At 40.1% G+C, this 14,276-nt stretch overlaps 1 protein-coding gene across 1 annotated transcript in view; it reads left to right on the top strand.

Moving 5' to 3' along the window:
* The window catches only part of dnah6 (dynein, axonemal, heavy chain 6), a 66,590-nt gene that overhangs the window by 21,937 nt on the left and 30,377 nt on the right, over positions 1 to 14,276 (top strand). The window contains exons 34-47 of the mRNA XM_049572194.1: positions 42 to 190; positions 1,531 to 1,638; positions 2,796 to 2,922; positions 3,651 to 3,863; positions 3,948 to 4,169; positions 4,337 to 4,459; positions 6,589 to 6,771; positions 7,581 to 7,724; positions 9,500 to 9,721; positions 9,880 to 10,027; positions 10,283 to 10,440; positions 11,632 to 11,763; positions 12,109 to 12,280; positions 14,048 to 14,194. Of these exons, the coding sequence (XP_049428151.1) occupies positions 42 to 190; positions 1,531 to 1,638; positions 2,796 to 2,922; positions 3,651 to 3,863; positions 3,948 to 4,169; positions 4,337 to 4,459; positions 6,589 to 6,771; positions 7,581 to 7,724; positions 9,500 to 9,721; positions 9,880 to 10,027; positions 10,283 to 10,440; positions 11,632 to 11,763; positions 12,109 to 12,280; positions 14,048 to 14,194 (2,248 nt within the window). The remainder of the gene's footprint in view (positions 1 to 41; positions 191 to 1,530; positions 1,639 to 2,795; positions 2,923 to 3,650; positions 3,864 to 3,947; positions 4,170 to 4,336; positions 4,460 to 6,588; positions 6,772 to 7,580; positions 7,725 to 9,499; positions 9,722 to 9,879; positions 10,028 to 10,282; positions 10,441 to 11,631; positions 11,764 to 12,108; positions 12,281 to 14,047; positions 14,195 to 14,276) is intronic.

Here is a 14,276-nt window from a genome sequence, read left to right as displayed (position 1 = left end):
CATATCTTTTATCATTCCTCTGTTTCTCTCTCTCCCTCCAGGTGATTTTGTACTCAGAGGGATTTGAGTCCAGTAAGACCCTAGCAAGGAAAATGACCCAGATGTACAAGCTGTGCTCTGAGCAGCTGTCCCAGCAGGACCACTATGACTTTGGCATGAGGGCCGTCAAGTCTGTCCTGGTCATGGCGGGGTCAGAGCATCACACTCATGCATACACTGACCCACATGTGCATTCAGTCATAGAAGCAAACAAATATTCACCTTTTCAGGCATGTCCCAGAAGGACCATCGTGACTTTGACACTCACGCAGACACACATGCACTTGGTATATTTAGCATTCTTGCACATAATGTGCTTCGAGAGATTGTTATGGTAAAATGGGTATGTTGCTAAACAGTACACAGTTGTCATATTATAGTCCAGTGAACTTGTGATATGATGCCAGATGGCCCACCAAACATTTTCTAATTCACAGTGAAAACAAATTGATCTACACACAGATCTTTTGTACTTTAAATGTAAGTAAAGTGCCAGCGCAAAAAGTGATCTCACATAGAGACGAAGAAGAAGATTAGGTAGACATAGAAAGCTCTGCAGACAGCATAAACAGTCGTTCCTGGTCTGCGTGGGTGCATAAATAGATTTGAATGGATCTCCAAGGGAAGAAAAGGGACCTAAACACACTGATTGATTTGCAGCCATTACTCAGAGTGAAAATGATTCATTTAAACTCTGATGAAGACACAGTAGGTTTGAAACATTTGCACAATTAAAGGCTGCAAATCAATCTGTGCGCTCCAGTTCCCTTGGAGGTTTACTGTCTGACAACTGAGACGCACTTGAATCAGCTGCATGTTGGAAGATGCATGAAGAGCCCCGTTTGAACCATATTTAAATGGATGCTCTCGACCATATGTAGTGAAAGTCATGCTTTCACCGGTTGGTTATTCGCTAAAGCTCAGGGAACTGTAATTGGCTTGTGATTCATTGTCTGTCTTTGCCTGCATATTACTCCTCTGAGTCTGCTTATTCTACGCTAAGCACACATTCATTATCTCCCACTCTAATGTCTCTACTTTGTTTTTTTTTTTTACAATCGAGTGGAGCCAACTTGTTGTGAAGATCAGGTTATGCAATATTGAATTATCAACTCATGTCAGCAGCTCATTATCTGTATTACATCTCTGTTTGTAAAGAGTCTATTTTCCACAAATGAATTTGTCCATTTGAACATTGATTTTCCAGTATTATTGATATCTGTTTGTGCACCAACTTCTTTGGATGGGATGCCTGTGTTCTCACTTTTAGTAATGTTTAATGAAAATTTTGTTTTAGAACAGATTTTCTTAATGCTTTTTTATGAAACTGACAATGTTGGGGAAGATTCTCTATCATCCATGTCATGGTGATTCTGAGTACTATACTGTAAGCAACTGGACTTGCTTTAGTTTCTTGAAGACGTTTCACCTCTCATTCAGGGTGAGAGATAAAGCGCATATGATTTAATGTTATGATTTGTGTGTTCTTAGATCACTAAAGAGAGAAAACCCCCACCTGAATGAGGATGTGGTTCTTATCAGAGCCCTGAGGGATTCCAACCTGCCAAAGTTCCTCACTGATGATGCTGTGCTGTTTGGGTAAGCCTGTTACATTTCTGTAAGGAAGCACATCTTACTTCTGGTGCTCCAAAAGCACACTTACTGAAAAATAATGGGACATTAGTCAGTGTTTGGATGGTTACTTTTAAAACGTATTCCACTAGAATATTGATTAAATGCCCTAAAATGTAATTTGTAACTTTTTCTTTTAGACTAAACTATATAATGTATTCTGAATACTTTGAATTACTTTTGGAATACTTACAAATCATCTTGCTGAGCTCATTTGTCTGGGTCTTACATTTCCAAGCTAAAACCATGACATTGTCCTGGCTGTGCATCCCCTCTGCTATTGTAGTGTGTCAGATGAACTGCACACACTTTTAAAAAAAATCTGTTAATGGGAAATGGATACTTCCAAATGAATTTCACACCATATCCTAACAGAAAGTGAGCAGTGCTCTATGTCCAAACTGAATCCCTTAAATATGCACTTCTGTAACAAACCAAGTAGGGTACCTATCAGCTGTACACTTGACTGGAGGTGGGTGAGTACTTTCTACTTTAAGCTCCCTGGCGATTTCCCTCCAGCCAGCCGCCACCTTATTTGGGATTTTGTAGTTAAATAAGAAGGTGTTGTGTAGATAACTCCTCATTTAAACTTCACAAATCAGCCCTTCCTTGTCCATTTTAGTGCCTCCAAAGTGAGCTCCAGGAATAAATAGAACCAGGGCATCCAACAGAAGTTCAACTAAGAACAGCAGCACTGCATCACCCTTGACCAGTTAGGACATTCCAATAGAAAAAAATGCAACCAAACTGATGTTTGCTTGGATTGAATTTGGTTAGGACAAGGTGTTGCAATGAATAAATAAAGCAACAACAACAAAAAAACCTAACCCCTTCAAGTAATCCATTTTTAAAGACAGTAACTGCATTCTGAATACCACCAATTTAAGCTGTAACTGTGATGGAATTCAGTTACTCATATTGAGTATTTATAATACATAATGCCATTACTTGTATTCCATTACTTTCCAACCCTAACATCAATATATACACCACAGTGCTTACACAAATGAGATAAGTTTTAGTGAGAAAAAGGTGTGTTGTTTTTTATGTTGTTACACGTGAAAACAATTTCCTTATTTTGTGTGTGTTGTACGTGTATATGTATTATGCCAACCCCTCTCCAGCGGTATCCTATCTGACCTCTTCCCCGGTGTAAGTATTCCCGAGCATGACTACGGTGTGCTACACTCAACAATCCTGGAGTCTCTTGTTAAGCGAAACCTCCAGCCTCTGGACAGCATGACCAAGAAGGTACAAGAGGGAATGATGTTTCTTTTTTTTTAATTTCCTCATGGGTATTTTAATATTTTAATTTTGTAAATCACTTTGCATCTAATATTTACATTTTAAAAATGGGGCTGGTATTATTCTTTATTTTTCCCATCATCAGCAAATCCCATGAAAAGACAAGTCCATCCCCTCAGTACTTTTTTAACTTTATTACCCTGTCTGTGGCACCCATCCCCAAGCCTAATGGCTCTTACTGATGATGTAAATCTTTTAAGCAAAGTCACAGTAAAAACAAGAATTCTTCAACATATTTGGCACTCTAGACGAGGGTTGATATAGGTAATTGTGAATTGCTGGGGGACTTTTTTCAGCTGTGGATTAATACACTTTTGGTGGGCTACCTAAAATAAACTATGGTGCTTATGTAATCATAATGACAAGAAAAGTCACATGTCACCTGTAGGCATGTCAAAGTACCCTTGAACAAGACACTGGAAGCTATATCAAGTTTTGGCCACATGGGCAACAGCTGTTAATTTTTATGTTCATCAGCTTTGTTAATGATGATAAAATGATAACTTTTACAGGGTTGCATCATCTAAATATAGTGAAACAGAATCCAGATGCCTTGTGTTTGTTTCACTTTGATAGAGCAGTGAACTTGTTTGCATTTAGTTTGTTTTTGAAAACCGGTCCATCCTCAAACATGTCCTCATTCCTCTCCTTTCTACCTCTTTTCATACGACCAGGTGATCCAGCTGTATGAGACCATGTTAGTGCGTCATGGTGTCATGTTGGTAGGACCTACTGGTGGAGGTAAGACCACTGTCTACACCATCCTGGCAGACACGCTGGAGACCCTCCATCTCACAGGACACACGGCCAACAACCCCTTCTATCAGCGTGTCAAGACCTACGTTCTCAACCCAAAATCTGTCACAATGGGAGAGCTCTATGGAGAGGTAGTGCGGATAAGAGAAAACATGACACAACAACTTTTTCACTTTTCTCTTTATACTCATGCACGATTTTCTTCAACCCCTCAGGTTAACACATTAACATTGGAGTGGCGTGATGGACTGATGGCGCTGAGCGTCCGCGATGCGGTCAACAACACCAGTGATGACCACAAGTGGGTGATCTGCGACGGGCCAGTGGACGCCCTGTGGATTGAGAACATGAACACGGTGCTGGATGACAACAAGATGCTCTGTCTGGCTAACAGCGAGCGAATCAAACTTACTCCATCCATACACATGGTGTTTGAGGTTAGAGCTGAACATAGCAACAGTAAAGTTTAATGTTTTGACTAGTCAATAAGGCAAAGTTTTCAAACTTACATATGCACAATGCTTTAGTGTATACTTATATAGTTCCACAGTATTTTGTGCTCCTAAATCAGCTTCTTTTATCTTCTTCATTATCTGTTTTTCAGGTCCAGGACCTGGCTGTAGCATCTCCAGCCACAGTCAGCCGCTGTGGGATGGTATACATTGACCCAGATGAGCTCAAGTGGATGCCTTATGTCCAGACATGGATCAGTGGTCTAGGAGCCAAGGTTTTGCATACTCTAATCTCTGTCATTCCCAGATCTTTTTTATAACAGTATCTGAAACTATCAAACGCCTTTGAAAGTGTCTAGAAGCATGTAGTAGTAATCTGACTATTACTGTGCGACACACAAATCCGAAGGGACTGATAAATATCTATCTGTCTAGAAGGGTTGTGCTTGAGACTTGGGACAGAACTGCTCCTCAAGCAGTGTTAGTCCCACCTCAGACCAAAGATTTGCAATGAGACGAAACTGTTTCAGACCAATGCAATGAAAAGTTGCAGCAACGTGAACTGGCCTGTTTCAGCCTGACTCAAGCCGTCTGATGTCTGCGACTCAGCTTGTCGAGTCACCAGGCACTGGTTTTTAGAGCGTAAAGCACATCACCTGTTTGAACAACCAATCGGCTTGTAGTGAAGTCTGCAGGCCAAAGCGGTTACAAAGTCTGCAGACAGTGTGTTCGCTTGCTGTGGTATTCTCTGACAGCAGCCCTCAGTCCATGTGGAGCCTGAGTCCATGTCATTTATATTCCAGTGGCTGCTGACATATATGTCGATCTCCGTCCTCACAGTATGTCAATGCCGGATGGTGGGTCACTGCAGCTGCTTGCTGTATGTGCTTATGTCACACACACACGTAGTTGTGGAGTATTTATTATGTATGCAGTCTTTGGGAACAAAAGTTATCATAACCATATATAAACATGTGAGATCATGCTGCTTGAAGAGTGTTTTGCTTCCTTGTGATGTGTAAGTTTTTACCTGGCCTGAACTGAACTGTGTCCTTGAACAAATTTCATCTGTGTATGGGAGACTTGCTTTGCTCCTGTTCTCGTAGAAGTTATCAGTAAACTGGAGGCCTCCCTATTCTCCCTCTTCTCTCCAGTTATAACTTCATTATGTGACTGCATCTGTGATTTTTTGTCAGTCATATGAAGGACACTCCGGGTGTCGGAGCTCTGACCTTTCAGCTGAAATAAGATTGACTCTGTTGTAACTTCTCTTATTCTGTTATCACTTTATTAAAATAACACAAAGGACAACTTGATCATTTCACCCTTCATTTGTCCACCTCCCCCATCACATGGTCCATGTGTTCACCGCTTCATCACTAAAATGCGACTGGAGCAAGTATCTCACTATCTCTATACTCATTCATATTTTAAAAAAGCTAGAAAATGTATTCAGCTCTGAAATAGGACTTAAAAAACGAGGTCAAAACGGAAATACAGAGAGTTGCTACTATGGAGAGGATACTGTACACTGTCTCATCTCGTCGCTTTGATGTAAACTGGCAGGTTTGATAAAGTTGCAGACTGGAACATTGCAAGTAGTTGCAAATTACAACTCATCTTGTTCCTCACTGTTTGTGCACTGGTACATGAATGGTGATGTGCATTTTCAAGCTGTACAAGCAGAAGAACTTAAGCATCAGCATAAATGTTGATGACAGCCCATCACATCAAAATTTATAGCTTGCAACGTTAACCTTGAGTTTTTCACTGACTTTAAACGGCAGTGGGAGTGGGTCATCTGTCCTCTCAACTTCTAACTCACTCTCTCTTGTGTATATCTCAGTGTCTAATTGACTGAGACTAGTCTGTTGACAGTGCATTTATCTGAAAAGATGTCATTTCTTTGTTTTACTTTGTGCTGTTTGTGCCTTCTCCTGTTTTCTCTCTACATTTATCTTCCACCTTTGAGTATTTCAGCCTCTCCATTAAGATACATCAATCGTTTTTTTAACAAGCAACATTTTTAAGTGTTGCATTGTGCTTTGTCTGGGATAACTTTGATTACATTTTAAGCAAATTTGTGGAGGTGTTAGACTTTATTAAAGTTCTAATTTGTTTTGTATTGATTTCCACTTAGCATTTTAACTGAAGGAGTCTCTTTCTGTCTTGTGGGAGCAGGGAGAGCATTGCTTGTACTTATTCCAATTTTCTTTCTTCTCTGTGTAACAGTCTCCTTTAAATTATTAGCTTGTGTGCCGTACCTGTTCAGGGAAAGGTTCAACATTTTGGGAAATAGTACCACTCCCTTCTGTAATTATGTAGATAAACATTGAACATTGAAAATCACTGCATAACCTTTCCCTCCTCAATCTCTTTGTTACCTATCATGTTGTCCCTCTAGCTCCCAGACTCAGTGCGAACATACTTGCTGGAGCTGTTTGAGCAGTACGTGGAGAAGGGTCTTCAGTTCGTGTTGAAGCACTGTATCCAAGCAATTAGACAGGTGGACATCAGTAAAGTCACCACTCTGTGCTCCCTGCTGGAGGCACTGCTGCTGGGCAATGGAGGGCCAGACCTTAAAATGGTACGTTTAACACAAGATTAACTGTCACTTTAGGTTATTTGACTTATGTCTGTGGTGTCTCACAGGTGTCGGTCTATCAGAATCAGAATCAGAAATACTTAATGAATCCCTGAGGGGACACTGTGATTCATTACAGTCGCTCCAATGTAAAGACTAGAGAATTATAAGAAGTAAGTATAAGAGTATGAAATAGAAGTATGTAAAGTAATAACCTCAGTGAAATAGAACTAAAAATGTGCATTATGCTACAATGTCAACACTAGTACTTAAGATAGTAGTAATAAGATATACATCTTTACTGTGCTGAGTCTGTAAGTGTGTAAATATATAAAAATATGTGCATTGTGCTACATTACACTGTATAAACTAGTGTTACATTCAAAATATAAAAAATGTATTGTGCTTTAAGGGTTACTACAATATATACATTAATAGAATAAAGACAAAAATAAAAATTAACTTAAGAAGTATGTCCAATTATGGGCATTGAGTATTGTGGCAGTTGAATTATTGCACCAATTATTGCATGTTAAAAAATAAATAGTGCAATTAGTGCAAATGAGGATATTTTTGAACAATAACTCAGCGCTGTAATCGGAGAGATTCGTGTTGGTGTGGGAAAGGTCATATGACAAAGGCAGCACCTCTTCTTAAACCATGCATGACAACAGTACCTTATAGATAATAGGACCCCACAAATACATGCAGTCAATAGAAGTTATGTGTGTAATTCATTCAGGACCATGCCATTACTTACTAACTGAGCCTCTTCGTGTGTGTGTGTGTGTGTGTGTGTGTGTTGGTGTCAGGATTCCAAGTATCTCAACACTATATTATGCCAGACCTTCATATTTTGCTACCTGTGGGCAGTAGGTGGAAACCTGACCAGTTCTCACTGGGATGCTTTTGACACCTTCATCAGAGAGCAGTTTGAAGACAACAGCAATGCCAAGGTATATATTTGCACACACACACACACACACACACACACACACACACACACACACACAGATTCAAATAGATGGACAGGATGGAAGAGCTTTTTGCTTTATACTGTATTATAGCAATTGCAGACACCAAATGCGTTCATAACACACTGACACACATAAAGACAAAAATGTAGTGTTTCTCACGGAATTAGGTTCTGTTTAATATTTAGTATTACCTCAGTGAGGGCTATTTTGCTTGTGTTTATATGATTATGTTATTTATACACACTGATGCTATGCACTCAAATGCTGGTAGTAAAGTACTTTGTTTCTTATGAAAGAGAAGGGGTTATGTTAAAGATGGCTCCATTGCGTCATCCAGCAGTGACTTCCGATCCACAGATATGGTAAAATACAGTTTTACGGTTTAACTCTACAGATCATTACTACACAGTTTCCAGTCTTTTCACATTTTCAACAAGTATTTTCTGACATATTAAATGTGTTTAGGAAGAAATCCCTGATTTTGCTTTTCCCACACTTAAAGTAATAAAGTTGTAGTTACTGTGGTGGGCTTCCACAAATACATCAACGTATGGGAATCATTGAAATGTCATAACTGAGTCTCCCATATCCAGTGCTGCTAGTAAATCTCCTCTCTGCCACTCAAGGCATTTTTTTATCCCTCATCTGTGTTAGAAAGAGTCTAATCCATTTACCAACGCATTTGCTGGTATTAGCATGAAATATGGGAAAAGGCCTGAAGGTTTGCTCACATTATATCACATCAAAGTACTCTTGGCACTGGATGTATCTTGCTGGAGCGCAGCTAGTAGGAAAGAGGATTATTCTCTATGATATCAGTCACCCATGTGAAATGAATACATAAAAGAAGAGCATCCATATTGTCATACCTTCAGAGGGTCACAGGGAACATATTGGAAAGGTAAATCTGATAAAATGGTGAGCTTTGTGCCAAGTTTCTAAAAGGCCATTGCATATCATTATTCAGTCTTGCCAACTATGCAGAATTATGAATTGGTTAACAGAGATCATTTTTAGTTGGAAAGAAGGTGCTGAGACATAGATGAGGGAAAGTGGGGACTGACATCACAAGCCCTTCAGCCTAACAGGAAATGGAAATTTAATTGTTTAAGAGGTTTGTCTTGGTTAGCAGATGTAGCAGATGATTGAAGGAGCGCCTTACTGACAGAGGCAGAACACAGTAGGGCAGAAACATGGCTCACTTACCTGAGTGAGCATGGAAGTGAAAGGTTCATGGAGGCTGCAGCGTATCATCTGGAACATCCCACATGTTCCACATCTGTTCATCTGTCTGCGCATAAGGAGCTGATGGTGTTGTTGTGTTTGTGGTGGTGTGTGTATTTGGGAGTTTTGATATTATTTGGATCTGAGAATTGTATGTGTGTACATTTTTGTGTGTTTACCATGAGATGAAGCCAGTGCAGCCAGGTCCCAGCTGTGAGGCTTGAGGGAAAGCAAACTCTTCACACATGTGCCCAGACACACACACACACACACACACACACACACACATCAGTAACAGCAGGATTCAGGGAAACAAATGTAGCAGAGAAATGCTACTTCAAATGCCACAGGGAAACTTCTAAAGTGCCACGTAACAGAGACTACAACAAACAACAGAGTAAAATGAGTTTCTTTAATGCCTAATTTCTAAGAAGGTTTTATAGGTAATGAACAGGCACTCTAATGTGGGTACTTGTATTGAACTACATTACATTTGCTTTGTTTTTGTGTGTATTTTTTGTGCTGTGCAGCTCCCGAAGAATGGCACACTGTGGAGTGTATACATGAACTTCAGTCAAAAGCGTCTGGAGCCATGGGAGAAGATAATCCCTTTATTTAAATACAACAGGGAGCAGCCCTTTTTTGAGATGCTGGTTCCCACCACTGATACTGTCCGCTATGGGTACCTGATGGAGAAATTGCTATCTGTCCGACGGTCTGTTATCTTCACTGGTGACACTGGAGTGGGGAAGGTAAAGATAAATTCATACAGTTGAAACAGCAGCAACACCGTGATATGCTGTCCTTTTAATTGTAGCACACAGACCTAATAGAAGTAATTTAGCAAGAGAATCCAGTTATAGCGCTATGTAGACAGTTATTTGCTAACTTGTGTCCTTTATTTTTACAGTCAGTGGTGGCTCGTGGCCTTCTTAACAGTATCCAGGAAAAGGCAGGATACCTCCCAGTCTACATCAACTTCTCGGCTCAGACCTCCTCTGCCCGCACTCAGGAGATTATTGAATCCAAACTGGAGAAAAAGAGGAAAAACATTCTGGGTATTGGCTCGCAGTGGCATCACCACACAACCATTCATATACTGCAATGTAGAAATTCTGTGCTATAACATGCAAAATTACTGTCATTGTCCTTTAATCTTCTTCTAGCCATCCATTCATCCTTCTGGTCAAACAGCCGCCCTTCACGATTCGGCTCTTTCAATCCATCCACATACAGTTTCAGACTTTCTATCTTCCGTTCTGTTAACCTTTTCCTCCCTCTCTCCTCATCCTTTTCCCTCTCCCACCCTGTAGGTGCTCCTGGTAACAAGAAGTTAGTGGTCTTTGTGGATGATCTGAATATGCCTAAACTGGACAGTTATGGCTCTCAGCCTCCTATAGAGCTCCTGCGTCAGTTCCAGGACTTTTCTGGCTTCTATGACAGAAACAAGTTCTTCTGGAAGGAGATCCAGGTATAAACGTATACAGATAAGATGAGCTACATTGTAACGTCACATTTGACTGTAATGGTTGTGCATCATTTGTAAATACATCTGACTTTGGCTGCTTGGAGTTCAGCAGATGACTTTTATCCTATAACATGCTTTTGTCCTTGTCATGAATCCACAAACAGACGAGTAAGCACTTCCTTCAGTGTTCAGTTAGAACTGTTGTTTAAGCAATTTGAACATTTGCGCATTTTGGCACCTAGGCTTGTTTGCTATCTCATAGAGTTAGCTATCATCTTAACCAAGAGGTTAGGACTATCAAGGTGCTGCAGTTACTGGGCTCAAATATTTTTCTGGCCAGACTAGCTCCAATCTATAATTATTTCTTGCGAAACCACAAGTCTCGTTTTATTTCTACACATGTTGAACACAGAATAAACATCCTACAAATAAGTCAGTTTTGGAGTTGTTGTAGAGGCAACTAAGATAAAATTTGCCTAACTGTTTCCTCCTGTTTCCAGTGTTTATGCAAAGCAAGTCTAAACCATCTAGGTGCTGTACTTAACACAATGTAATGTAAAGTATATTGATGTTCTCATCTAACTCTGGGTAACAAGGCAAACAAACGTAATTCCTGATATTCCGGGAGTGCCTTTTTAATGGTCAATTGGTTTTCTTTTATGTTGAGAAGTGTTGATATAGCTCTGCAGTTTTTGTTTTTACACAGTCAGCATCAGCTTCATTTGTTTTCTTTTAATGAAGTAAGTCCATTTATATAAGAAACCCATTCATCTTGTTTGTCTGTGTGTGTTTGCATCTGGGTTTTTGTTAATGCAGAGGACCCAAATTTGCATTCTGCACTGATATAAAGTTTCCTGCAATTACCCTTTGCTATACAACCACACATAACTGATACTGCATGTGATGATGAAGTGTATTAGAGGGTACATATATGTGATGTTGGAGTTGAACATAAGCAATACATTCAGGATCTTGTGTGATAATCCACAGACAGATAAGGTCAAATATATGCAGACAGGATATATATTTGGGTCCACCAGGATCCCAGTCCCATTTCAGTTCCCTAGCTGGAGATATTTGATGAAGTTTCTGTTTGGAAACATGTTGTTCATCTTTTCTTGCCCTTCCTCTCTTTTTAAAGTTTGGCAAACCTTCTTTCCTTTCTACTTGTCCTCCTATCATCCTGCCCTCCAGGAAATGACCATCGCCGCAGCGTGTGCTCCTCCAGGAGGGGGGCGCAATCCAGTAACCCCCCGTTTCATCCGCCACTTCAGCATGCTGTGTCTTCCCACACCGTCAGAACACAGCCTCAAGCAGATCTTCAAAGTGAGGAGACACACATACACAGACCTACACATCAGTACACAAAGAATGAAGGCTCTGAAGGAGTTGTCACATGGATCAAAGATAAGCCACACACTTGTACACAGATAGACAGTTACTTTTCCGTAGACATAATGTTTGTTGACTGCTATAAAACCCATTCAGAATTACAAACTAAATTTAATCTTGGAAAAACTTATCTCATCATAAATAAATGTACTTCTCTTGATACTATCTGCTCTCTCACTCTCTCATTTCTTTATCTCACCCCACTCCCCACCATTAATCGCACATAATTCCATCTTTCATGCTTGTTATAATCTCTTTTCCCTCCCAACCCTCCTCTAGGCCATCCTGAGCGGTTTCCTCAGTGAGTTTTCCCAGGTAGTGAAGGACTGCGCTGGCCAGATTGTGGATGCAGCTGTGGAAATTTTCAACCGCTTGAGTGTAGATCTGCTGCCCACCCCAGCTAAGTCCCACTATGTCTTCAATCTGCGGGACCTCTCCAAGTGCGTCCAAGGTGAGACATGTGCACGGGCGCTCTTTGCACACAAAGACACATGCACATTTAGATCAAACTCACTGGACACCCAGGGCTCTGCAAAGAACAGTTGCAGTTGTCACAACGGCTAATGTTCAACAGCCCTGAGTCCAGTTGAGAGGCCAGGCAGTTTTGGATACATGTTTGCTGTATCGACTTCCCTTTTGCAGCTTCCCAGTTTGCCTCTTGAGCTAGCCAGCAGTCTAGCCAGATTTGTATTTTACGGAGTTTTAGAAACAGAATCACAAATATGAGAGCATAACATACATACACCTGAAACACAGGAAGCGGAATAAGGCATTAAGGAAAAAGGATGCAGCCAGATGAGATTTAGGCATCGTCTATTACCTTGTATCCAGATATGTCCAGTTTTTTGCCTTTTGTTTGGCCACTTGGGATTTAACTTGAACATCGGGTTGGTTTTTGGGTGAAACATCCAACCCTCATATTTCCACGAGGAGCACAAACTAAACTTAAGCTCTGCTGAAAAAGACTGACAGATACAGCTTGGGGCACTGCTATGATTTATCTCTTCAAGCCACATTACCAACATTTATAAGCTCTTTCTCAGCCTCGTGCTCCCAAATCGTCTGCACTATCACCCCCTCTGCCTCCTTCCCCCCTTCTGTCTTTACCCAACAGGCATCATTACAGCACCAAGATGAGTTGAAGTGACTTCTTCAGTACAGCTGCTTTCTGTACACCACTTGTACAATGTAGCTAGAGCGCACTACCCAAAAACATTGTCCCTTTAGCAGTACATACTGTTGATGAGGTGTAAAAAAAACCCTGATACCCACTCTTCTCTTATAACACCGACATCACAGTGCCTCTCTCTCGAAACAAAGTCTTATTCTGATTTATTTTTCCTTCCTCAGCAGCATCTTCATATGACTCTGCTTTAGGTTGTTTGCATTGGGAAAAATTGCAAGAGTTATGTGTGTTATACTTTCTTTATAAACTACAAGTAAAGCAGTTTCACAAAGTGAGCAGCAGAAACGGATTTTGACAGCATGTCCTTAAAATGTCTCAAATTTGAATTTGTATGGTCTTAATTGCCTCAAACATCTAATTTAATTTGTCAGTCTTTTAATTATTTCTCTGAGGTTGGGTCAAGTCCACATTTCTGATGTTACAATTCTATTAATCTACTAAACCTAATACTGTTTTTTACTCTATACCAGTGCTTACCTGTTGGTAATTTGCAGATTTACCTAACTCACTCTAATAACTTTCTTCCTACATAAAAGCTACCTCTGCATGCGACCACATACATACTACTTACTTTGATACTTACCTACAGTGCTTGAATAAGAAAAGGATGATAAGTCCAAAAGTTAGTCTTAAATTTGATTTAAAAATATCTTTAAAAGGTCTTAAAAAACACTTAATTTATGTGTCTGATACCTGTAGACACTCTGTGACAATACAGTATGTCTCCATTTTGCACTTTCATTTTCATTTCATTTCATTTGTCCTTGTTTGTATCTAATGGCTCTCACAGTAAGTGTTTTTCACTTTGTTGAATCACATTATCCAATCAAGCTGTGTCTTACCTTTTTGTTGTGCTTCTGTTGTTTTGCTTTTTGTCTTTTGTTTTCTTTGAGATGTATTTATTAGCTCCCTCTTTACAGCTCTATTTTTTGTTTCATCCTTCTGTTCCTACATAATTTGCATATGCATGTAAAATAAAAAAGTGGAGCAGTTCTCCTTTCTGATATATCTTTCCCCTCTCTTGATGTCCAGGTATACTGCAGTGTGAGCCGAGTCAAGTGAGAGACAAGAACCAAATCTTCCGTCTCTTCTGCCATGAGTGTCAGCGAGTGTTCCATGATCGACTCATCAACAACCAAGACAAGACCTACTTCAACACCATCATCTCTGAGATGGCCAGTAAGAACTCAGTGACAACTCACTACTAAGCATAGTGACTATAAAGTGTCACTCCACCCATTCTCCACTTATTTGACATCTT

Source organism: Epinephelus fuscoguttatus, linkage group LG3 (genome assembly GCF_011397635.1).
Source record: "Epinephelus fuscoguttatus linkage group LG3, E.fuscoguttatus.final_Chr_v1".
Lineage (NCBI taxonomy): Eukaryota > Metazoa > Chordata > Actinopteri > Perciformes > Serranidae > Epinephelus > Epinephelus fuscoguttatus.
The sequence above is the reverse complement of the archived record's forward strand: the minus strand, read 5'-3'. Positions and strand labels throughout refer to the sequence as shown.